Genomic DNA, 22,061 nt, shown 5'->3' on the forward strand with positions numbered 1-22,061 from the left:
TCACCGCGCGTTCTACAGCTCTTTCCGTCGGGCCACGACCATCGCCCATCCGAGTCTTCCGTTTCAATTTCGGATCAACCCCGGCGCTGCTGAGCGCAGTGTCCGGCCGGCTATCCGATTCCTTTCCCGTGAAGCCCAAGAGCCCGAGCAGCCATGTTCGGCCGTCGCAAGAGAAGCTCCTCCCATCACCAGGTGGTACGTCTCGATCTGTCTGGGCCCTTTTGAGGAGTCCCACGATCCCCGAATACCTCGAAGCACTAAAACTTTACAATGACTTCGCATGCGCTAACACCTGTGGCTGATCTAGCCGCTGCCTACTGCCTCGTCTCAATCCGCGCAGACCGCCGCTACTCATGCTTTTTTAAAGTCCCAACCTTCCACAAGTAGCCTCTCGTCCGCAGCTGCAGCCGCCGCCCTACGCAATCGTACACCGACTCCAACCTCCGTGGGAAATGTCGAGACCAAGCGAATGGTCCAACGGCGGGCCTCCACCCAGTCGCCGGCCAGTCCCATGGCCGGCCGCAGGTCAGCGAGTGTCAGCGGCAATTTGCGTCGAACGAGCAGCTCGGGATCGATGACCGCAAGAAGTTTTCGCGAACCCTCCCCTAATCGCCCATCTACCAGCTCAGGTCCCATCAATCACATTCCCGCCGATGTTCCTCCGCTGCCATCAGTTCCATCTCAGTACGTGAACGGGAAACCCCCTAATCGTCGCGCTGTGAGCGTGCAGCCGCAGATGCGAACACCTCCCGCTTCTCCACCGCGGGCAATTGCACGAGGTATCAGTGCGGATCGAGGAGGGCGAGAAGGGGGATCTGCCGTACATTCGGCGCATAATCGGTTGAGTAGCTTGGGTACGGTGCCAGAGACGGATCGACCGAATAGCCGGAGTTCCATCAACTTTTCCCGGCCTATCTCGCCGCCGGTGGTGCTTGAGAATCGGCCAGTGAGTAGGGATGCATCTGCAGCTCGTGTGGTACCTGCGGCTGCCGCCGGTGCCCAGCATTCTCTTTCCCAAGGACCCGGCAAGTCGCCGAACGCGAAGTCCAGATCCTATGGTGCGGGGAATGCGGAGAAAGACGCAATCAAATCCGTTGGTGCTCCGGCAGGTACCGCCGCTGCAGCAGCTAAGGCAGTTAGTATGCAGAAAGGCATGTCGCGGGCAGAGCCGGCTCATGCAAGGGTTGAGCGGATAGATCCAAAACCCCTTGGTACCAGCACACGGGACCAACGTTCGGATGACGACGTGCCAATTGAGTTTACTAGACCAAGTGTCGGGGATCAATCTTCTCAAACTATCGAACGATGGCCATCGACAGTCATCGAGGAGAAGGAGCCGGCGGATGAACAAGTCGATATTCCTCGTGTTGTGGAGACCGGAGACCGAGCTGCGGCCGCATCGCCGACAATTGATCATGCTGAGACAGTATCGACGCCTCAACCGTCCCCGAAGGGCGACGAAGCATCTTCGCTGCAGGAACCCGAGCATGTGCCTCAGCCAAGCAGCCCTGGCCGATCTGCCCACTTTTCCAAGTGGCTTTCCGTATCCGCAGCTGGTGATCAAGTCCATCAACCTCCACCGAGATCAGTTTCGCCTGTGAAATCGGCGCTGAAATCCCCCCGCGGAAACTCCCTGTCTCCGGACAGGGGGGCACGGGTTGGTCGGTTTGTGCAGCCATCGAGTGAGATGTCCGACGGTACTTCGGTAGCTTCAGACGATGGTTCCAGGCCCGTTTCCAAAAAGAAGTCTGTCAAGGTCAGTTTCGATGACGAGGCCGAGGTCGTCGGAATCGCAGCCAGTCCTCCAACTTCCCCCGAAGATTTCGTGCCGGATTCACCCCAGGGCAAGTCCAAATCTCGCAAGGGTTGGTTTGGCGTTGGGAAGAAGAAGACTGCATCGGACTTTGTCACTGGCGATGACGACTTCGACAAAGTATTGAAGCCTCGGCCGACCCTTCCATCATTTGGTAGTGTGCGAAAAAACCGGGACGGTTCTCAGGTGCCAGTGATCCCCGAATTTAGCGACAATGACTCCAGCACCACGTCTGGTGATGAGGCGCCTGATCGAGGTGTCTCATTTTCCAATGATCATGCTCTTGGAGGGATGCTTGCCGAGGTCCACCCCGCGGAGCCGCCGCAGGTTCATAATGTCAAAACCGTGGAGCAATTGTCTGTCAATGGAGAGCCCTCCTCTTCTCCGCAGTGGTCATCTGCGGATGTGAAGATGGATGGTGTTGCCAAGGGCAGACTTAGTGAACAGCCGCCATTTTATGAGGAGTCTGAATCGGCTGTGCCATCAATTGCTGTTCAGCCAGCTACTCCCATGCTCGAGAATGAGCGCCCCAGCTTTGAACGATCACGATCGAGCCGGGGAAGCCTCGAGCAATACCAAATCCCAGGCGGGTTCCCAACCTCGAACTCAGACCGCAGCCTCAAATCTACAACTAAAGGAGTCAAGCAGCCTATGGCAAGCGCTGTTCCCAAGCTTGACGACGTTGATACTGAGGGCGAGTCCGGCGATAGTATCTACAGTGATGCAGAAGAAGACCTCGATGGAGATGGCTTCGGGTCAATCAACGCCATTGTTGATAGTCGAGCAATCCCTAGGTCATCGGGTCCCTTAGAACCGATCAGTGAGAGTCGTGACATAACTCCCAAGCCACACACTCGAACTGCAGCTATCGACAGTCAGTCGCAGGATGTCACGGACCAGGCCATGGAAGAGGTTCGCTCCAGTACGCCCACGCAGGAATCTGTCAATCGCCAGATGAAAGATTCTCCTACTGCTGCAGGTTTCCCTGAATCCCCCTCCCCTCCGACAACGTCCAAGTCGCAAACTCGAGCATCGGGAAATGGAACCATTCAATCAGGGGCGAAACAGGAACGGACCGTGTCTGTAGATGCTTATGGAAGCTCTGGCTTGCAGGACTATCGCCACTCGAATGTCAATGGCGCTGCGACTGGCAAGACAAAAAACCGACCAGTTTCTCTCGGTCCGGCATTCCAAATGAAAAGTTCCGCTGGCTTCCCCAGCTCTCTTCGTCGAAGCACTTCCAACGGCAGTGATTCCTCAAGCAGTTTCAAGCGCTCCAGTCCTTCGCCCCGCAGTGAAGGTTCACATTCCATGCGCCGGACGATGAGAGGCGCTGGCCCTACCTCTAATCAAGTGCAGTCTCCGACAGCCCGTGCAGCTTCTCCTGATGAGTACCGACCAATGTCGTCTGGTTCTGGTACCGGGACTATGCGCAAAACACTACGAGGCCCACCTGGTGGAGGTGAGCGAACGTCGTTCTTCTCCACAAATAAGAAAGGGCCGCCTCGTGCGCGATTTACCAAAGCTCCTCCCAAACCGAAGGGAACAACCCGATTCGCCAATTCCGATGATGAAGAGGGACCCCGGCCTCAGGTCTTCCGCAGTCGATTTGCCGATTCCAGCGACGAAGAGGAAGGTAACAACAATGCCATGCGTCCCGTTCGCGGAATTCCACGTCGCAAGGGAGCCCATGACGGCGACTCGACCGATCTGGAGGATAGCTCTGAAGAAGAGCGTCCGCATCAGGCTCCGCTGCTTGTCACGCCTCGTGTGGGTGCCAGACCACCAGGCTCTCGTGATCAGAATGCAGCGCCGAACATGTCAGGGATGGCAGCCGTGGCTCGACAGCGCGGTATGAGCCAGAGGGAGCTTGAGGAATTTATCATGCAGCCTAGTCGAGGACGTAAGCCAGGCCTACTCACTCGTCTCGGTCTGAAGAAGCCCAAGAACACCGACAACCGCATCCACAAGGCAGATGTCGAGAGTCCTTCCCGGAGAGATACGCCGCTTGAGCGGTCACGCCTTGAACGCGAGCAATTGCGAGAGCCCTTCGCTGGGGAAAGCACCTATACGACCACTATTGAGGCAGAACCGCCATCCTCACCATCATCGCCGAAAGTGCTCAAGAAAAACAAGCGACATACCTTCGCCGGTCATCCCTGGCCGCTCAGTCCAGCCGTTGAAGAAGAGCAGCCCGCGCCAGCTCCAGAACATTTCCAGAGCGCTCCCACATCACCTCTAGAAACGGAGAAGCCCGCGCCTCCAGTCGACGGAGCCCGCAATGGCAGCATTACCGTCAACGGTGACAATCCAGGCAAAGAAATCGAACCATCCCCCACCGGCCCAGAGTTCAACGACGCCAGCTCCGACATTACGAATGCCACTGACCCCGGCCCAACCGCACGCAACGTCGTGATCGCAGGCTCCGGACGAAAGAGGCGCTTCCCAATGCTCCGCAAAGCCTTCGGTCTACGATCGTGACACCCTTCACTTCTCACGATTGAACCCATCCTACTTGTTTAATGCCTTCTCTTCTATTCTGTGTCAATATTGTGGCGATCACGTCTGTCAAGACGGATTTGCAATATTCCGAAAGGATCTAATCTTTAATACCTGAGTATACGTTCGAGTTTTGCGTCCACCACTTTGTTCGACTACACACTCTTTTCTTTTTTCCCGGTGGAACCGGCGCTGTGCTGGTTCTTCTTCTTTTTTTCTTTTTTGAAACTGCATTCTCAGTTTCCGTGCCATATACAGATGATACCCTCGTTTCTTCAAATCGTGTATAATTCTCTCGTTGATGATGGTTGGACTGCAATATGTGTTTTAGACATGTTTCTTAGACGTATTTCCCGGCACTTGTGTACCTGGGACCATAATTGATCGACATAGTCGTGGATAGTGCTAGTGCCTTCAAAGTACTCCGTACAGCGTACAAAAGCACGAATAACGACGAATGAAACAATGACGAATCCACCCAGGGTAGCCGGGGAACCAGAGCTCGTGCAGCAAGTGGAGCCCAGCAACCAGCCACTTCAGCTCGCCTGTGCAGCCTTTGCACTGCCCAGCCTCGGTAATACGCCGGTCTAGACACCTGCAGACTGGCCCAACCACCTTGGAGACACGCTTGGGCTGCGCTGGACTCTGCGATCTGGATGCATCAAATCGAGTGGAGAGAGTGCGTTGGCGGTTTCACTCCCTTTCTCCACCGAGAGACGAGTCGTATTTCACCTTTACCCAGACTCGTCCCCGAAGGAGGTGGCTACGGCTATATAACGAGGGATTCCATCATCGAATTTCCCCCTGTTCTCTCGATGTGATGCGATCGACCAAACAACGCGAGTGGAGCGATCGGCGGGCGTGTCCGATTCGACCCGGCGTTGCTATGGGGACGGAACCGCCGTTCGATACGCGGAGACGGGGCTGGCCAGCCTCCATGTGAAAGATTGAGCGGTGTACTGTATACCTCCATACGTACTAAAGTACGGAGTACGGTGAGTTGTCTCTATATGGAGACCCGAGATACAGATGGCTGGAATGTGACTCCGCATTCCAGCCATCTAATCACTCTCTACGCTGTCCTCTGTACTCGGTAATCGGTAACGACGGTAAACCAGCGACTCGTAAGTCGGGAAGAGTATGAACCAGAAATCAACCTCGGTGATCCGCGCACGCCCCGATCAGGCAAGGCGCAGTAAACAAACACCGCATGAGATAAATAAACGATAACCTCCAGCTTCCTTCCTCCCCTCCTTTTCTTCCCTTTCCATTCCTCGCTACATTCCTCATCATCACCCCACGCGAAAGATTAGATCTGATCATCCCGATCACCTCCATCTTTTCTTCTCTCCGAGAAAGACTTCCCCCCAGCCAAGTCTTTTCTTGTCTAGTCTTTCGAGTTGTCTTGAACAGTTCGAAAGGCATTCGAGAAGAGACGTCGGACATCCGTCAATCTGGACTTTGACGCCCGCGTCCCCATCCCCTTCAGTGTCTTCCCGTCGTCGTACCGGAGTGACGCTGTCTCTGAAACTACTCACACGAGAGTAGAGGGAGAAGTCCAACTCGATCGTACTTCGCGCGTCGAACGGGAAGATACGAAGGGCCCCCTCCCCGACCCTCGTGTCTACGGAAAAGAAGAAGTCGATTTCCGCATCAAGGAAGATCGTTCCGGTCCCTATCAGCAGCGCAACTACGCGGCCGAGGTTGATCTCACCCGTGAACGGTACGTATTTTTGGCTTCTTGTGTTTTTGTTTTGATTTCCAGGTTTCTGGAGCCCGAGACCGCGGCTGGGTCCGGTGAGATAAGTTTCCACTTGTGGAGACACTCGTGAACTTGCCATTCGTGTGTGGGCCGAATCCCAGTCTGGAGGCGTCGCGGATTCGGCCCCGGACTGAATTACGTGTCACGCCAATCGTCTCGGAGGGATCCACTCCCCCCAATGAGCGGTGACCGGGGTTCGGCGTGTTGCTTTTTGTTTATATGTTTACACTTTCGCTTCAATCCCGGCTAACATCCTTCTCCCTTTCAGCTACCCCAACCACCAGTCCTCTGTTCGCTTCGAGGACCGTCAAGTCTACGACCAGACCGTCGAGAACCAACTCGACGTCACCGAGAGAGATTACCGTCGCCGGACCTCTCCAAACCCCCAGTTCGACGTCTCTTACGACCGTCGCTACCAGGAACCCGTAGACTACGAGTACTCCCCGGCTCAGTCCGTCGACGTCTCGTACAACCGCTCCTACAAGCCCCAGCCCCAGTCCCTCTACCAAGGCGATAGCTACCAGCTCGAGGTCGAAGCCACCCAGACTTCTGCTCCTCGTTACCACTCCGCCCCTACCGAAGTCCAGACCACTGTCCGTGACGTACCCCGTAAGATGGGCTACTACGACGACGAAGGCCAGTACCACTCCTTCCGCCGTGGTGTTGAACGCGCCGCCGACCGCATCATGCACCCCTTCCACCACCACGACCGCGAGGAGGTTGTCGCGGGAGACGAGCGTGGCCCTGCCCGCTTCAGCGACGGCATCCGCGAGGATGTCCGCATCGTCGAGCCCCGCGGCCGCGGTGCCTCCGGCGAGACCGTCCCCATCCCCTGCCACTTCATCCGCATTGGCGACATCCTGATCCTGCAGGGCCGTCCCTGCCAGGTCATCCGGATCTCCGTGTCTCCCCAGACCGGCCAGCACCGCTACCTCGGTGTGGACCTGTTCACCCGCCAGCTGCAGGAGGAGTCCAGCTTCGTCGCCAACCCCTCTCCCTCCGTCGTTGTCCAGACCATGCTGGGCCCCATCTACAAGACCTACCGCATCCTCGACCTCCGTGACGACGGCAAGCTCGTCGCCATGACCGAGACCGGCGATGTCAAGCAGGGTCTGCCCGTCATCACCCAGGGCCACTTGTTCAAGCGCATCCGTGATGCCTTTGCCGACGGCCGTGGCTCCGTCCGTGCCCTTGTCATCAACGACGGTGGCCGTGAGCTCGTCGTCGACTTCAAGGTCATTCACGGCTCTCGTCTGTAAATTTATTGTGACGTGGGGGTTTGGGTTTCTCCAATAGTGTGATTTATTATTTCCTTTGTCTTACGATTTCCTTCAATTGACGGCTTGCCTACTTTTTTTGCTCGGGTGAAAATAGATACATGACTTGTATGTTGTATGTATGGGCCTGTACCTAAGCGATAATGCCAATGAATCAGAGCTTGAATGTGAAACTGAAGTCGTAATTCCTTTTGTAAAGCTGTAATTCTGCTGAGACCGGCAAGGTGGTGATGCCCATGTGGTTCCATCGTACTTGTGACACAGATGCCCAACCCTCCGAACCTCCTTGCTTTGGACTGCAATTGGGTGCCTGCATTTGAGTATTCCGGTCTGAAAATTGAGAACTATGGAGACTAGTGGCTACTGTACGCTGTAAAGGTACCCTCTTTTGCAATTGAGCTGTGTGGTTCTTGTTTTTCGTTGCTGGACTTGTCCTTGCGCGGGAAGCTCCGCGTCACTGTGTGGGGGTATACCAACAGGGTCAATTGGCTCTACGGAGCTATTTGTCGGAATTTCGGTTCATACGGTGCTGGGTGAGGCATTTTTCTAATTATTTGATAGATTAATGCCCAATTTGATGGGCCTTAAGGGTACTTTAGATATCTCCTTTTATATATCACTACTACACGACATCAACAACTCCTGAGGTCTCCAACACCTTGGAATCTTACAAAACCCAACTGACTAGAAACCCATGGAATACATTTCCTAAGCAGGTAATAAAATAAAACCGAAAGAAAAGTCCACACAAGAGCAGTGATATTCAACCTAGTCAAAACTTACAAAAGAATCCATATATAGATCCTATTTTCCAAAACACCACCCAGAGCACCTACCCAAAACAAAAAGCCACACTTGAAAAGCATCCACAAAAGCACATGAAATTTGGACCAAAAGGCCGAGAGCAAACATGATATGTTTAACCAATTACACATCGATCTCCAGAAGGACGAGGAGAGAAAACAATCACAATCACGACGCCGATCCGATATGAAAGCCAAAAAGAGACGCCGACACAAATTCTAATGTACAACGGCGCGAACAAGGGGGGGTATCGTATAAGCAGCCAGGACAACCTTGAAGACGAGGCACGTGGAAAACCTTGGAGAGTGCCGGTGGCACGACAGCGCGGCAGCTACCGTTCGCCGAACTTGCCGAACTCCTGCTGCCACTTGAGAAGGTGGCGCGTGAGCACGTCCATCATCTCCATGCTGCTGAGTTCCTTGAAGTCTTTCTCATGGGGCTCGTCGTCTGGCGCGGACTCGCCGTCGCTGGGCACGGGCATGGCGTGTTCGATCTGGTCGACCATGCTCTTTAGCAGCAGGCCCTGCGTGCGGTCACCGTTGCTACCGGTAGGGGTGGATGCGTTTTCGCTGGCGACGGCCATCTCGACTTGCATGCGCGAGATGAATTCGAGGATGCCCGCTACGCGCCGCTTCATCTCGTTCATTGTTGTTCGCTGCGGGTGCATGTGTCGAGGTTTGCTTGGGCGTCCAGTGTCTCCTCCGTTGATTTGTGTGCCGTTGATCCCGCTGTATCCTACTCGTGGTGAGTCGGCGCCGATCTCGTGTGATTGTCCGCGGCGTGGTGACTCGGTGCCGGTGCCGGTGCCGGTGCCGTTTACGTCGCGGTTTGTATATTGATTGCGTCCTTGTCGACCTCCTCGTCGAGCCGGGGGACGGCCGGATTTGCGAGTTGCGGGGCGAGCGGCCGTTGTTTCTTGAGGTGTGGGGGTATTGGGACTTGCTTGGACAGGTTCGGGCTCGATTGGTGCTGTCTTCGTGGGGGATCCGGTCTCCTGCTCGGATTCTGGATTTGAGAGTGAGTAAGATGGACGTCAATTATTGTTGGATGCGTTGCAACTCACCATCTCCTTTGCGCCGATTCGATCTTTCTTTCCGGCGACTGGCAGTCTCAGGAGCTTCCGGCTCTACATCTTCGGTATCCTTGGCGGGCTCCTTGTCCCGCTGGCTTCGGGAATTGGCTCTCTGTCTCCGGGTTCCGTTCATTGCTTTCGATTTGGACTCGTCGTCAGACGGAGGTTGGGAGACCGGATGACTCTCCTTCGACACGGCCGTCGGGGACGGAGAGGTGGTGCGAGGACGCTTGGAATCTTGTCTGTTTCTGAATAACAAAAACAAATTGTCAGCTAAACTCACAGCACACGGAATTGGATCCAGGAACACCCACGATTCACTGTCACTTCGACTCCGCTTGGCCCTCCGTGTAGCTGTATCGTCGTCAGGGCTTTGGTTGTCGTGTTTGCTTTCCTCAATGGCTCGTCGGATCAGTTCTTCTTCGTCGTAAGCGGCATCCCGGCTGTTCATAGTCGACCGCCGTTTAGCATTCGCTGCGCCTTCGCTGAGGCGCGCTTTGGGGTCCTTGGAACGTCGGGATGTTTCCCGCGAAGAGGCTCGAGAGGAAGGCGCCGGCGACGTGACCGGCGCGACGGGCAGGTAAGTCGAAGAACGAGAGCTGCGGGGTGGTTAGCATAGTCACCTCGATAAAATTTTCCATGTGAAGAAGAAAAGCAGAAAAAGAAAGGACAGCAAATTCCATAGCTGTTCAAGCCTTGCTCGTGTTGTCTGCGCTGTCTTTGGGGGGGAAAAGACGAGAGCGACGTCCAGTCGCCACGGGCAGTGAGAGCCACTCGGACGACTTGAGCTCAGACCAGACGCATCCACTAAGCAGAGCCGCAAATGATGTTCTTCTTGAACTTACCCATTGGCTTCGTCTCGGATCCTGTGCAAATCCTTCCGGCACTCCTCGCAAAAATATTCGTCGGGACTGGTCTCCTCGTCCATGATGCCCACACAACCGCCATGCTGCCACACCTTGCAGGAGTCGCATTGAATGAACATGCTCCCGATGTCATCGGACAGCGTTTCGGATGAATCCGTGACTGGATGACCCTCCAGCTTGATGGCGCCGCGACCGAGAGCTTCGCGGCGAGAGAGAGGCAAGCCTGGGTATTCCTGCTGCCCACACAGGCATCGAGTCACTTCTTCCTCTTCGTCATCTTCTGGGTCTTCCTCATCATCCTCGCGAGGAGGCTCGTCATCGTCATCGCGGGCCCGCTGGCGCGTGCGCGTGTGCGGGAGGTCGGCTCTCGAGCCGTTTTCGGCCTCGTCGATGGACTGGGAGCGAGGTCCAGCCGAGCCTTGAGGAGAGGGGTTTTTATTATTCGAACGAGTGCTCCTTTCGCGGGTGAGGGAGGTTGAGGAGCTGGAGGAGTTGGTGTGTTGGAGGAGGGCAGGAGAGGGCTGGGTGGTGCGAGCTCGCGAGGAGCGACGAGGCGACATGGTGAACTGGCGGGAAAGTGTAAATATGTAGGGATATAGTGTATCAAAGCCGAATCAAAGAGATTCGATGGGGCTCTCGAGCAGGAGTGACGGTGTCGAGCACAAGCAGAAGAGCAGAACCGGTTGCGAGGGAGCTCCGCGCGATTGAGAGCTCCTCGACGGAGAAAGAGGCAGACAATTGAAAATCGCAGATGGAACTGTAGCAAGGCGTCAACAGGCTCGAGGGAGAGCCCGATGACTACATAGTCAGGAGTGCAAGAATTGGCGGGGGCTGCAGAGAAGGAGAGAAGGAGAAAAGCGCCGGAACGGGACTCCAAAAGATCCAATCGCCCGTCCTTCCCCGCTCTCGACGCCTCTCAACGCGCGAGCCATTTACCACCCGTGTCTTACGTCCATTTTCTTTCTTTTTGCCGGAATAGCTATCTGCATTGTTCTATCGAGGCCACGGCTATATATTGCGCGTTTCATTGTCTGACATTGCCCGTGGCGTACTTCCGCAGGAATCTTCCCTTCGCTTGCTCGACCCTCCCCCCTTCACCGGCACGGCAACCGTCTTACCTGACTCGCATTATTCCCATGAAACCGGTATCCTCGAGTCCTTCACATACACTGTGCATTTCTCTGACACGCGAGACTTGAATGTGGGCCGCAAGGACAATTGGAGCGAGTTCATGGTGGGGACGGCTCAATGCCGCACGGCGGATTGGGAGAAATTATCCTGCAAGACGCTGCTGCATGTTGAAAGCTCGGTGGTTTTCCGTCGTCGTCTGCAGCTCTTCCAAGGGCAATGCGCTTACCCCCACAGTCGAGGGTACCACTCTGTGCTGTCAGTCACTCTCCACCAGGAACTTCACCAAAAACTTGCACTAGGAGTTCAGGGTCTCAGGGACCTCAGCCATGGACCTTGAAACTTGGAAACCACACCTGAAGGACACAATGGTGGCACAGCGGGTTCGACTTGAGTTCGTCGAGCTTCTTGCGCGGACAAGCGGTCTTACGCAAGGCATTCGGTGGCCCTTCGCGGCGGCCATGCAGGTACCGCCAGCCCAGATCCTTTCCAGACTTCGTAGTCCAACTTCGTAGTTTGTAAATATCAAGATCTCATCACATTGTCGGCCACTTTTCGGTTCGACTTCCCCTCCGCAGCTCCCCCGCTGCTCCGCAGAATCTAGGAAACGGGAGCTCTGGTGTACTTGCCAACACAGGTCAATCTGAAAAGAGTCGGTCAAGACAAAGACAATACAGTGAAGAGATATCGGTCCCATATGCACCTGTGAAAAAAGGGAAGATGCATAATAGCGAAGCCCCAAGAAGCCGGTTGGGTGCCCAGATTACCCGAAATGGCTAGCGCGTGAGCGTTCCGAATTCCCGTGACTCGCTGGCATTTCGCTTCACATCTCAACCCCTCCGCATCATCCTGTCTGTTCTCCGCTCTTGGCTTGTTCTGGCTTCTGGCTGTTCGGGCTGGGATTTCTGATCATTTTCGGGTTCAACCACCCCGTCATCGCTCCTTGTTTTGATCGTGCTGAATAATAGCTATCGTTGTGGGTATGTGCAATAATCCTCGTTGTGGAACACCGAGGTAGCTGGAAGGGTGCCCCAGAAGGCACTGCCGACTTGACGGCTATTTTCTGAAGCCTGCAAAGCCATATTTGGCTGTTTTATCTCAACTTTGGCTGACCATGTTCGGGCCACAGTAGTCTCCGAACCCGCGTTTCTCCCCGACACACCGAACCTGATCTCCGTATTGCTGGCTCAATCACGACAATAGCGACGGAGGGGGAACAAGGAAAATAACGGAACCGGGCTGGCTCAACTCATCTACACGTGTAGTTGTGGTTGAGGGCGAGTGTGAACTTGCATGATGACTGCCACATTGAGTACGTCTACTCGTATAGGGACCTCCGTGTTCTCCTTGTTCAAGGCTCCAGCCTCGACGAGTACAATCGTCTACTACTTCTTCGGTTACTGACGTGGTGTGCACTCGTGTAGACGGGACGTTCAACTCGGCCCCTGACACACCTTCCCTTGTCTACCCCGATCGTCTGATTCGGCCTCTCCCTAAACGCACCTTGCGCTCTCGCCTGTCCACCGACGCCGCCGACGGTATCCACTACCCGCCAACACCCCCAGCATCGCAGATCTTCTATGGTGTCTCCGGAGACTCGGAGGAGGCGGTCAATGACTCTAAAGTCTACGTGCAGCAGACGATCGAGACGGACCGACACGAGCTAACCCCGGAGGCTGACTCTCACGGGTTTGATACTGCAGTGGAGCTGGATAGTGGGGATGAAGACGGACCGGTAGTCGTACGCCGAAGTGCTGGTTTTCGAGGTTCTCTATCACCGAGCTCACAACCACAGGTGTTTGGTAAAGACGGTCCGCAAAAGTCCTCGGCTGGTCCCGACGGGTATGACGCTTTTGAAAACACAAATAACAAGAAGAAACGGAAAATCCCAACACCGGGGAATATGAACCACCACTCTGCTCTGTCGCCGGAGTTTGCGAGTATGGGATTGGCCAACTCGAATCCTCCGCCCAGCGATGGGAGTACGGGCACGTATTATGGGAGTGGAAATCCTGCTTCACCGTTGGCGAGTGGCATATCAGGGTCTGGTAGAGGCCGTCTGAGCCGGAGTACGCGCAGCAACAGCGGGCGAAACCCGTTGTCTGCGAACGCCCAAAATGCTTGGATGAATACACGAACGCCGAGTCGGCGAGATATGTCATCGCCTGGACCTGGTATGTCTTACAATTGGTGCATTTGGTGGACTTGCCAAATTAGATAAATACGGTGATATGCTGACTTGGTATTGCCAGGCGAATCGTCTGATCAAGGCATCATTTCTACTGCCATAGCAAACGCCGCTACCCTTTCGTCTCCACCTCGAGGCGCCAGTAATGTGAGCTTGCTGGACCAAGAGAACAATACTACCCCCACCAAGACTCAATTCACATTCACCTGCGAGTCTGATTCCTCGAAAGGAATGGCAATGCAGCGCAATTATTCTATACCCCACCGTTCACCGACCTCACCCCTCGCGCCTACCACGTCAAATCCCCGCGGGTTCTCTACAGGAACACAGACGAGCCCGAACATGTCTCAGATGCAAGGGCACGTCTCACCGGGTACACAGCCCCTCCCTGCCCAAGGAGATCAGGGCTCTGTGAGCCGCAAGAAGAAGCGGTCTCCGGGCAGCATATATGCGTTGGCTGCGCGTCAACGCAAAATTCAACAACAATACACAAACATCCACCACCCACCCGCTCTGGAAGACATCTGGATCTGCGAATTCTGTGAATACGAGAGCATCTTCGGCCACCCACCCGAAGCTCTCATCCGACAGTACGAGATCAAAGACCGCAAGGAACGCAAGCGCCTCGCCGAGAAGAAGCGTCTTCTCGAGAAGGCAAAGATGAAGGGCCGCAAGACCAAGAAGGCACCCAAGAACGTGAAGAATGCCCAAGGCTCTTACCAGCAGGGGTACGACCGCGCGTCGGTCGACCACTCCTCCGCGACGGGTTCAGGTGTCCACGACGACGAATACAGCCACGAGTACGATGATGACGAGCCGGGATCCATCCCTGGCCCTGACCCTGCATCTCCGTCTGAGCTCAAACCTCCGCTTCCGCCTCCAGACAATATTACCAGGCCAGTGCCGGCTGGAAATGCTGCAGATGCCGGGACAAGCCGGCCGGCCTGACAATTCACTTGACGGGTGAGAGCTCGGCTTCCCGTGTGTCTCTCACATTGGTTTGTCTTCAGACTGGGCGTTACGAGTTTTGCATCTGAAATTCCCCTCTCAAGCATGTTGGATCGATGGATTCATTCGGCGGGGTTCCATGAAGGTCTCTGTAATAATAAAGACGGAAAGCCATGTAGGGCAATGTGCATATGCGAAAAACCATCTCTCGAGTCTCGTAGTCTGATCGTCCTTGACGCTTCTCTTGTAGATCCCGATCATTGTCGACCTATTCTTAGCTCCAGCGAGCTCTGGGGCCGCGTATGCAGCCCAATCATCTGAGAGTCTTTCTGAATCAAAGAAAATAGAATTAGAATTAACCTTGGAACCATTGATTGGCTCTCGGTTGGTCCAAAGAGCACCTCGATGAAACAACAATTCCTCCCTTTGGCGCGCGCGAAGTGAAGCGCCAACCCACACCAGCTCGCGCCAACCTCGCGCCATCCTCGTATCAGCACAGGTTCCCGTGCTTGCAGATGTTTATTCCCGTCTGGCACCCCGCTGCGTTTCATCTTTCTTTGGCATCTCGGCGATCTATGGATCAGCGAGGAGGACAAACAACCGACGCGGTGGATCCAGGGCGAACCGCCGACACTCAAAGGACGAACGAGATGGCAGTTTCATGTTAGTCTGGGTGCAATGGAAAATAGAAACAGTCGATCTTTGTATGCAGCCCTATTTGTCCTGGGGAGTCGAGCTCGTCTATAAAGCTTCTGTGACCGGCTTTGAAACCAGCATCGATCTTTTGTCTACCATTTGTTCCTTTCTATCTTTCCTTACAATCTCTTGAAGCTCCACGTTCTACCTTTAAGTGCCATTCTTTGCGCCTGCGTCATCCTGGTTGATGACCCAATCGGTTTACTATTCATTGTTCACTTCACGATTCACTCTTATTTGGCCAGGCTGCCACTTCGACTATTCTTTTGAATACGTGATTCATTGCGCTGCCTATATTTTATTTCGTACACCACACACTCGCGCGCTCGCGCAGCCTTTCTTTTGATCAAACTCTCTGATCAACCAGCTCGGTCTACCTTTACACCTTCCATTCATTCATTCATCATTCATTCATTCAACCAACCAACCATTCCACTGCCAACGCAATGTCCTTTGTCGCAGTCAAACTCCTCAAACTTGGCTATTCCCAAGCCAAAAAGCAAAGTGCCAAAAAACAACAACACCAACAATTCCAAGACCCCGCCGCCGCCGGTTACCCCCCGTACCCTCAGCCCTACCCACCCTACCAACCCTACCCAATGGGCGAATACCCACCGGGCGTCGCCCCGGGCACAAACATGTCCTACCCTCCCGAAAACGATCCCAAGCCTAGCAAAGGCTCCAAGGTAATCTCCATGATTATGTCCGCTCTGCGCTTCTTCCAATTCGTCTTCGGCCTCGCAGTCATTGGCCTCTACGGCCAAGACGTGCAACACGACCACGACTCCAAGAACACCTGGCACGCCAAATGGCTCTTCGCGCTCATCGTGGGCTTCCTAGCAACAACAACGGCGGCAATCCACATGATTGTACCGTTCTGTATGCGCCGTGTGAACTACAACCCCAGTCCCGCGCTGAGACTGCCGCAGTTCACGTGGGAGTTTGTGCTCTGCGTGCTTTGGTTGACGCTTTTTGGAATCTTCGGGAGGATGTATATTGGTGTTCATCCTTCGACCTCGAGCTCGAAGCGGGATTCGGACTCGAGTACCTCGGATTTGGGTGATGCGAGCAAGATTAACAGAATGCGGCACGCGGTTTGGGTTGATCTTGTAAATTTGGCGTTCTGGTTTATTACGGCCTCTTGGGTTTTGCTGAGGTGGTTGAAGGCTAGAAGGCCGGCTGGGCCGGTTGGTGTTGATGCTGAGAAGGAGGGTGCTTGAGCTTGAATTGAACGGGCTGGTCCCGTGGTTCTGCTGGTGGGTTGTTTTAGGAAGGAATGAAATAGAAAAGAAGTTTAAGGTTGAAGACTAGGATTTCTGTGATGCACATCTAGCTTTTCACTTTGAGAGCTCCATGCCCTGATTCGTTACAAACAAAGCGGGTTGGTATAAATCAGTATTCTATTCACTATCTGACACCGATGCAGAGCATCAAAACGGAATTTAAGAAAGTTCAAGACCACTTCAAAGAAAAGGTTCATCGTAAGGTGGATCTGGCTGCTCATTGCTAGGCTCCTCCGGATCAATCCCAACCAGGCAATTTACTGGGTACCCGTCCAGGCCGATATTGATCTTATTACCCTTCGGGCTGTGCCATGTTCCCGCAAGCTTAATAGAGCTATCCAGCGCGTCTGTCATAGATTCGCCCATTTCAAGCGCCTCATTTGCCCGAGTGTGAGAATAGAACGTACGTAGTCTTTGCGATGCATTACTGTCGCCGTTTGAAATCAACAACCGGGCGCTATTTTCGACCCATTCAACATCGTTTCTTGATTGGTTTTCAACCCCGACAAATGTCTGTGACAGTTGAAAGAAAATTCCGAGGCGCAGATCACATGTAATACAGAACCTGTGATAGGTCCTAGAAAATTTCGATATATCGTGTCAAGGGGCTACGTTTTGTGTTTGTCAGGAAAGTAAGAGGCGTCTATAATTATAATATTAATAAAAACAAATGCCTAACAAGCGCTTAGGAGCCACGTACCTCCTCAGCTATGTCTGTCGACATCGTGATGTACCACGGTAAGGAGACAGAAATCAAATAATATCATATATGGATAGTGGAATGTGCATATAGTACAGTGGCACCACAAGTCTCCAACCCCCCCCCCCTCCCTACACACAGCCCTTTCCGATCCAAAATACCGCCTACCATACCTGGCATGATAGGAATCTACGAAGAGCCACGCTCGGCGGGTTTAGGTCGGGTTTGTTAGGTCTACCCATGGGTATGGCCCGTGTGGGTGAGGTCTAGAAAATTGCTACGCAACCCCTGGATACAATTAACAATAGAGTATATGGTTCGGCAGACAAACTCGAAAACAGAAGGCTACGGGACTTGAGTCACTTATTTCCTAATGATGTCGCTTAAAATAATGATATTTGGTTCACGGCAATGCCATCACAGTGGTGCCACGAGATCAGAATTTAAAAGTGTCGGAAGTGGCGAGTAGGCGGGTAAGGATAAGAGATGAGAGAAAAAATAAATAATTTAGGATCCCAGTGCGGTTGGGCCGTCCTAAAGAACAAATATTTAAATCCTGCCAACCTATCACCCTTCCGGAGAGGTAGGCTACTACTGCGGCGTAGTAGCTGACCCTTAGTAATAGAGATAAGAAATATAAGAGAGAGAGATAATAGAGAGAATCTTCCTGGTCTGCCCTTTATGAGAGAGAAAAGGTAGTGGGAGGTAAATTGAGATAAAGCTCTTAGTCAATTCAATCTGGGATATGAGCTATATTTATAGAAAGAAACTGAGCCATTTTCTCTGATGTTGACGACATCATGAAGATATCAACGACATCATAGAGGATGTTATAGAGTGAGGGGTAGGCCTAATAACCGAGGTTATGTAGGTTGGTGGAAAGAAAAAGCATAGTGAATACTGAAGTGAGAGATATCAATGAGAGAGTTGGAAAATCAGATGAAAGGCGGTGAGAGATGGCAGAACGGGAACATCCATGTTGAATTGGAAGCTCTTGATAAATAACTGCATACACCTAAAATCCTGACAAAAAGGCTCTCTTTGCTATTCGATTCCTACTTATCGAGGATCGGTAGATTCTTGCTTCTCCGTATATTCGCGACGATGGTATCAGATAGGGGCTCGGGGACAAGACACCAATGGGAAAACGATTTTTGGAATGATGCTTCCTCAGGTCCGTATTTTCGGAGGCGCTCATCAAAGTTAGGCGATTCGCGAACAGATAGTACAGCTCTCACTATCACGTAATCGGGTATTTCGGCCCCAGTAAAAGTTGATATCACAGCGCCGGCTTGAAGTATTATCTGTCTCACATCATCCAAACAAGCCACTGCAACTCGACCATGTATCGAGTACATAGGCTCAACGAGGACTGGGCTTGCCAGCAAGGTAATGTTATGAATAGCCAATTTGACAGTATCAATCAGCTCTTGATCGTCCTCTTTTAGATGGGGCTTTTGGAAGTCCTCAAGAGTGAATCTGCACGCTCTCATCGGTTCGTGGATAAGAGGCCCTTCGGCTGTGGCCCTTTGAAACCCCTCGGAAAAGTACTTCTTGGCTTTCGGTACCATCGTATTGCCTCGCGTTTCATCTACCATAAAATTCGCGACTTGATCGTCTGGACCAAAAAACATGATCCTTTTGATATAATCTTCTTCAATTCCTAGGTCGTCCCGAAACTTAGAGACGCGAGTATTCAGATCATCGTGCTTGATCTCCCCAGACTCGATGAAGGATACGACCTCATCTTCCAGCGGCTCTGCTGACATGAACGTTATGAAGCGATTAGGGGATATGGTCATAATAGGTAAAAGATGAGGACAGGTGATTGTCTCTCGGTAAGCAGGTGTCAGGTCTGAGATACCGAAGTCAACACCAGTGTCGCGCTTCAAATCCTGCAAGGCACAATCTATATGCTGCTTTTCGGTGCCTCCGATAGATAGAAAGCTTGGGCATTTGTTGACCTCCAGGTTAGAGCTATGGGCAAGCTTATCTAAGCCCTCTACAAGCCTAGATAAATCTTGCGCATGCTCGGGGGTAATGTAATATCGAAAAAGAACAGGGCAAGAGCTTTTATTCCGTAAATATTAAGCTCACATTGTCCAGCAGTTCTGACTCAATTTGATTTACTTACCTGATCGTAGTGTCTGACTGGGGATCCATATCGTACTGTTAAGGCAAGGGAATTTGGGGGTTTAAACGAAGGCCGCTTGCTTCTTAAATAAAATTCTCCTCACCGCCACTTTAGCATTCACTGTTTAATAAGCGCTTTCATCGGCTGCTACTACGCTACTAGGAGCATACGAAAGGAGTTTTGACCATCGCTGCAGGGATGGTGTTTATTAGATATCATTGGCTCATTGGTCCCCACTTGCCTCGCTGTCGGTGCATTCCCTAATACCGTGCCGCCCTTCCCCCAAGTCTACAGTAGAACCCCGAGGTTACTCTGATAACATCTCGCTAGAATAAGCTCCAACCAATCCGAATTACATTGTGCGGGGACAGCTGAATTGTTTCCAAACCTAATCATTAGGTATCGGAGATCTGACCGCTGGACTAAAAATGCCCAAAGGCACTTTTCAGTACCTTATTATGTAGTCATACAATCTCAGTTCTGACACAATCCCTCAGGGTATCGCCATCTTGGATGTATCCTGCACATATAGTTGAGATTTAGTGGAGGTTTCTTTAGCCAAAGGCGAATAGATCCATCTTGTCTTCTATTTTTCAGTCAGCCTACTCTTTGGCATTTTTAAGCTAGCTTGTTCCGGGGCACCAGCTGAGCGGGACCCCGCTTGTTCCGGCCGCCATTATGTAGGTCTGACTCTAGGAAAAGATAACTCTTATTGGGTAACATTACCCACAGCGGATACTAGGGAAACTATTTTCTCTGCGCCTTGCTATTGTCAAGCCATCAACCACTTAGTAACTCAGGGAAAATCGTGCGATCCGGGCTCATAACTATCGGAGATCTGACAGGTGGACTAAAAATGCCAAAGGCACTTTTCAGTACCATATTAGTCATATAATCTCAGTTCTGACGGTTTTCTCCCAAGGCAGAAAGCCGCTGCAGTTGCCAAAAACGTGACTCGGCTAGCAACCTCATTCCGACCCCTAATAAGGCATCAGTGAGGTAACTAGTAGTCTGACTTTTCCAGCCAGTTGCCCCCCTGCAAGTTACCACTGTATATACTGGTGCCCCAGGGGCCATAATGAGAATAAGTACCGGTGATTAGCGTCGTGTTCGACCTTTCTCAAGACAGAACACTCCTATGCACCACACTACATGAAATCGACCCAGAAGATCGGATCCCGCGATGCGCGGTTGAAGAGAAGGGGTTGTCTTTCGTGTATCCGGATGAAAGTTAAGTCTAGTGAATTTGGGCCGCCGTGCTCGCGACGTACCAAAAGCCATATGGCGTACTAACACATCTTACGTAGTGCGATGAAGCCAAGCCACATTGCCAGAGATGTCAGAAATCTCGCAGAGTATGTCCAGGCTATCGGGACCAGAACGCTGTAGTCTTTCGGGCCGAGACTGGTCTGCCGTCCGGTAGATCTCTATCTAACACAGTCACCGTGTATACGAGCTCCAGCTCTATTCCCGTCTCAATGCCTACTGATTGGTTCCAATGTGCGGTCTCCTACTATTTTCACAACTACGTATTGACGCGAGCCAACGGCTTTCCGGATACTACGACTTTCTTCCGCGGCCTTATGGATCGAATGCCGAAGCAGGATACTTTCGAAACTCAGTCGAAGCAGTAGCACAAGCAAGCTTCGCCTAAGTCAAGAAAATGAGTGCTATCTATTTCCGTAGATCTCGTCAATCTTATGGACTGGCCCTTACGCAACTCGGATTGGTGTTGAACAATGCTGCTGAGGCATATTCTCCAGCTACTCTGGCAGCGGTGGCCTTGCTGTGGATGTATGATGTATGTAGCCATGCTACTATTACATTTCTTTGGAATCCAGGTTGCTTTGGCTAACAGTAGTATCTGCTGCATAGGTGATCGTGGGTGAAGACAAGCTAGAGTCTAGAAGTCCGCACCGCCAAGGCCTGCTAGAAATTCTGCGTACACGTCTCTCCCTGGACGCCGATGGCGAGAAATGGATCAACTGTCCCATCCTTGGGACAATACACATGCAGAACATCGATGAGCTGTCGTCCTCTGCTAGCGCCACGCCAGCTGTGGCTCCATCGCCACCAATTCCCCGCGGAGTCTCTCTCTTCGAAGAGTTGCTTCCGCGAGTGACTAAGATCAGTATCGCGAACGCCACACTGATACAAAGAACGCCTAATCGAGTGGAAGCTATAGAGGCTCTTCGAAAACTGCAGCGTCTTTTTGAAGACTTGGAGATTTGGGAGGGATCTCTACCCGAGGAATGGTTATACAAGACATACCCCAATCCGAAATCAACCGACAGAAGGCCTTTCCCCTTAGCTGTTGTGGTATTCCCTACCCTGTCCGTGGGTGGAATGTGGACGGCCAAGTGGCTCGGACAGTTGTCTGTTCTTTGTAGAATGGTACTATATGCGCCTATTGCACTCAATATTGGCGTTCCATGCCCACCACTAGTTGAGATCCGGATGCAGATAAGATCTGTAGCCGCGCTTCTTTGCTCTAGCATTCCGTATCTGCTTGGACATGTCGCCGAAGATGGGGAGGCGAAAGCTATTGAGGATACACCGGCCTTTGGGGTCTTCTTCACAACATGGTCACTGTTTGTGACGGCGCAGCTGCCTAAGCTGTCTGAAAGAGCAGGTGAACTGGATATCGGATCGACTGGGGGAGATTGGCCGGGGAAAGGAGATACGCCGAGCGCTTATTCCCCGAGAGTCAATTGCAAGACACAAGGTAGCTAATCTTAGGCAAGCTCCCTGAGAACATTGAAGACTATTGCATTGCTATGAGGACTATCGAGCGTTTTGCACGAGGAATATTCAAGTCGAGGGAATGGATGAGTCCTGTAGCGTTCCAACCGACATTTTCTATAGTCGTCAAAAAGACTTTGCAACGGCCG

At 52.6% G+C, this 22,061-nt stretch overlaps 7 protein-coding genes across 7 annotated transcripts; 5 read left to right on the forward strand and 2 right to left on the reverse strand.

Annotated features, from left to right (window-relative positions):
* Positions 1-153: 153 nt before the first annotated feature.
* N7498_010289 (uncharacterized protein) lies at positions 154-4,294 on the forward strand (the record flags this gene model as incomplete). The annotated part of the gene is made up of 2 exons (XM_058457345.1): positions 154-195; positions 308-4,294. 2 exons carry the CDS (start codon positions 154-156, stop codon positions 4,292-4,294), a joined length of 4,029 nt encoding a protein of 1,342 aa, XP_058304244.1.
* Positions 4,295-5,452: 1,158 nt separating this feature from the next.
* hexA (putative Woronin body protein HexA) lies at positions 5,453-7,333 on the forward strand (the record flags this gene model as incomplete). Its single annotated transcript, XM_058457346.1, has 3 exons — positions 5,453-5,507; positions 5,726-6,035; positions 6,343-7,333. 3 exons carry the CDS (start codon positions 5,453-5,455, stop codon positions 7,331-7,333), a joined length of 1,356 nt encoding a protein of 451 aa, XP_058304245.1.
* A 951-nt stretch (positions 7,334-8,284) lies between these two features.
* Positions 8,285-10,653, reverse strand: N7498_010291 (uncharacterized protein; the record flags this gene model as incomplete). Its single annotated transcript, XM_058457347.1, has 4 exons — positions 8,285-9,160; positions 9,219-9,469; positions 9,518-9,826; positions 10,073-10,653. The coding sequence occupies 4 exons, from the start codon at positions 10,651-10,653 to the stop codon at positions 8,487-8,489; spliced, it is 1,815 nt and encodes a 604-aa protein (XP_058304246.1). The 3' UTR covers positions 8,285-8,486.
* Positions 10,654-12,517: 1,864 nt separating this feature from the next.
* N7498_010292 (uncharacterized protein) lies at positions 12,518-14,357 on the forward strand (the record flags this gene model as incomplete). Its single annotated transcript, XM_058457348.1, has 3 exons — positions 12,518-12,533; positions 12,646-13,395; positions 13,474-14,357. The coding sequence occupies 3 exons, from the start codon at positions 12,518-12,520 to the stop codon at positions 14,355-14,357; spliced, it is 1,650 nt and encodes a 549-aa protein (XP_058304247.1).
* Positions 14,358-15,499: 1,142 nt separating this feature from the next.
* N7498_010293 (MARVEL domain-containing protein) lies at positions 15,500-16,273 on the forward strand (the record flags this gene model as incomplete). The annotated part of the gene is made up of 1 exon (XM_058457349.1): positions 15,500-16,273. One exon carries the CDS (start codon positions 15,500-15,502, stop codon positions 16,271-16,273), a length of 774 nt encoding a protein of 257 aa, XP_058304248.1.
* Positions 16,274-18,336: 2,063 nt separating this feature from the next.
* N7498_010294 (elongation factor 2) lies at positions 18,337-19,199 on the reverse strand (the record flags this gene model as incomplete). The annotated part of the gene is made up of 3 exons (XM_058457350.1): positions 18,337-18,340; positions 18,393-19,013; positions 19,171-19,199. 3 exons carry the CDS (start codon positions 19,197-19,199, stop codon positions 18,337-18,339), a joined length of 654 nt encoding a protein of 217 aa, XP_058304249.1.
* Positions 19,200-20,648: 1,449 nt separating this feature from the next.
* On the forward strand, positions 20,649-21,903 carry N7498_010295 (uncharacterized protein; the record flags this gene model as incomplete). The annotated part of the gene is made up of 3 exons (XM_058457351.1): positions 20,649-20,800; positions 20,857-20,971; positions 21,046-21,903. 3 exons carry the CDS (start codon positions 20,649-20,651, stop codon positions 21,901-21,903), a joined length of 1,125 nt encoding a protein of 374 aa, XP_058304250.1.
* Between the last annotated feature and the right edge of the window lie 158 nt (positions 21,904-22,061).

Source organism: Penicillium cinerascens (genome assembly GCF_028974065.1).
Source record: "Penicillium cinerascens strain IBT 15544 chromosome Unknown scaffold_4_segment0_segment1, whole genome shotgun sequence".
Taxonomy (NCBI): domain Eukaryota; kingdom Fungi; phylum Ascomycota; class Eurotiomycetes; order Eurotiales; family Aspergillaceae; genus Penicillium; species Penicillium cinerascens.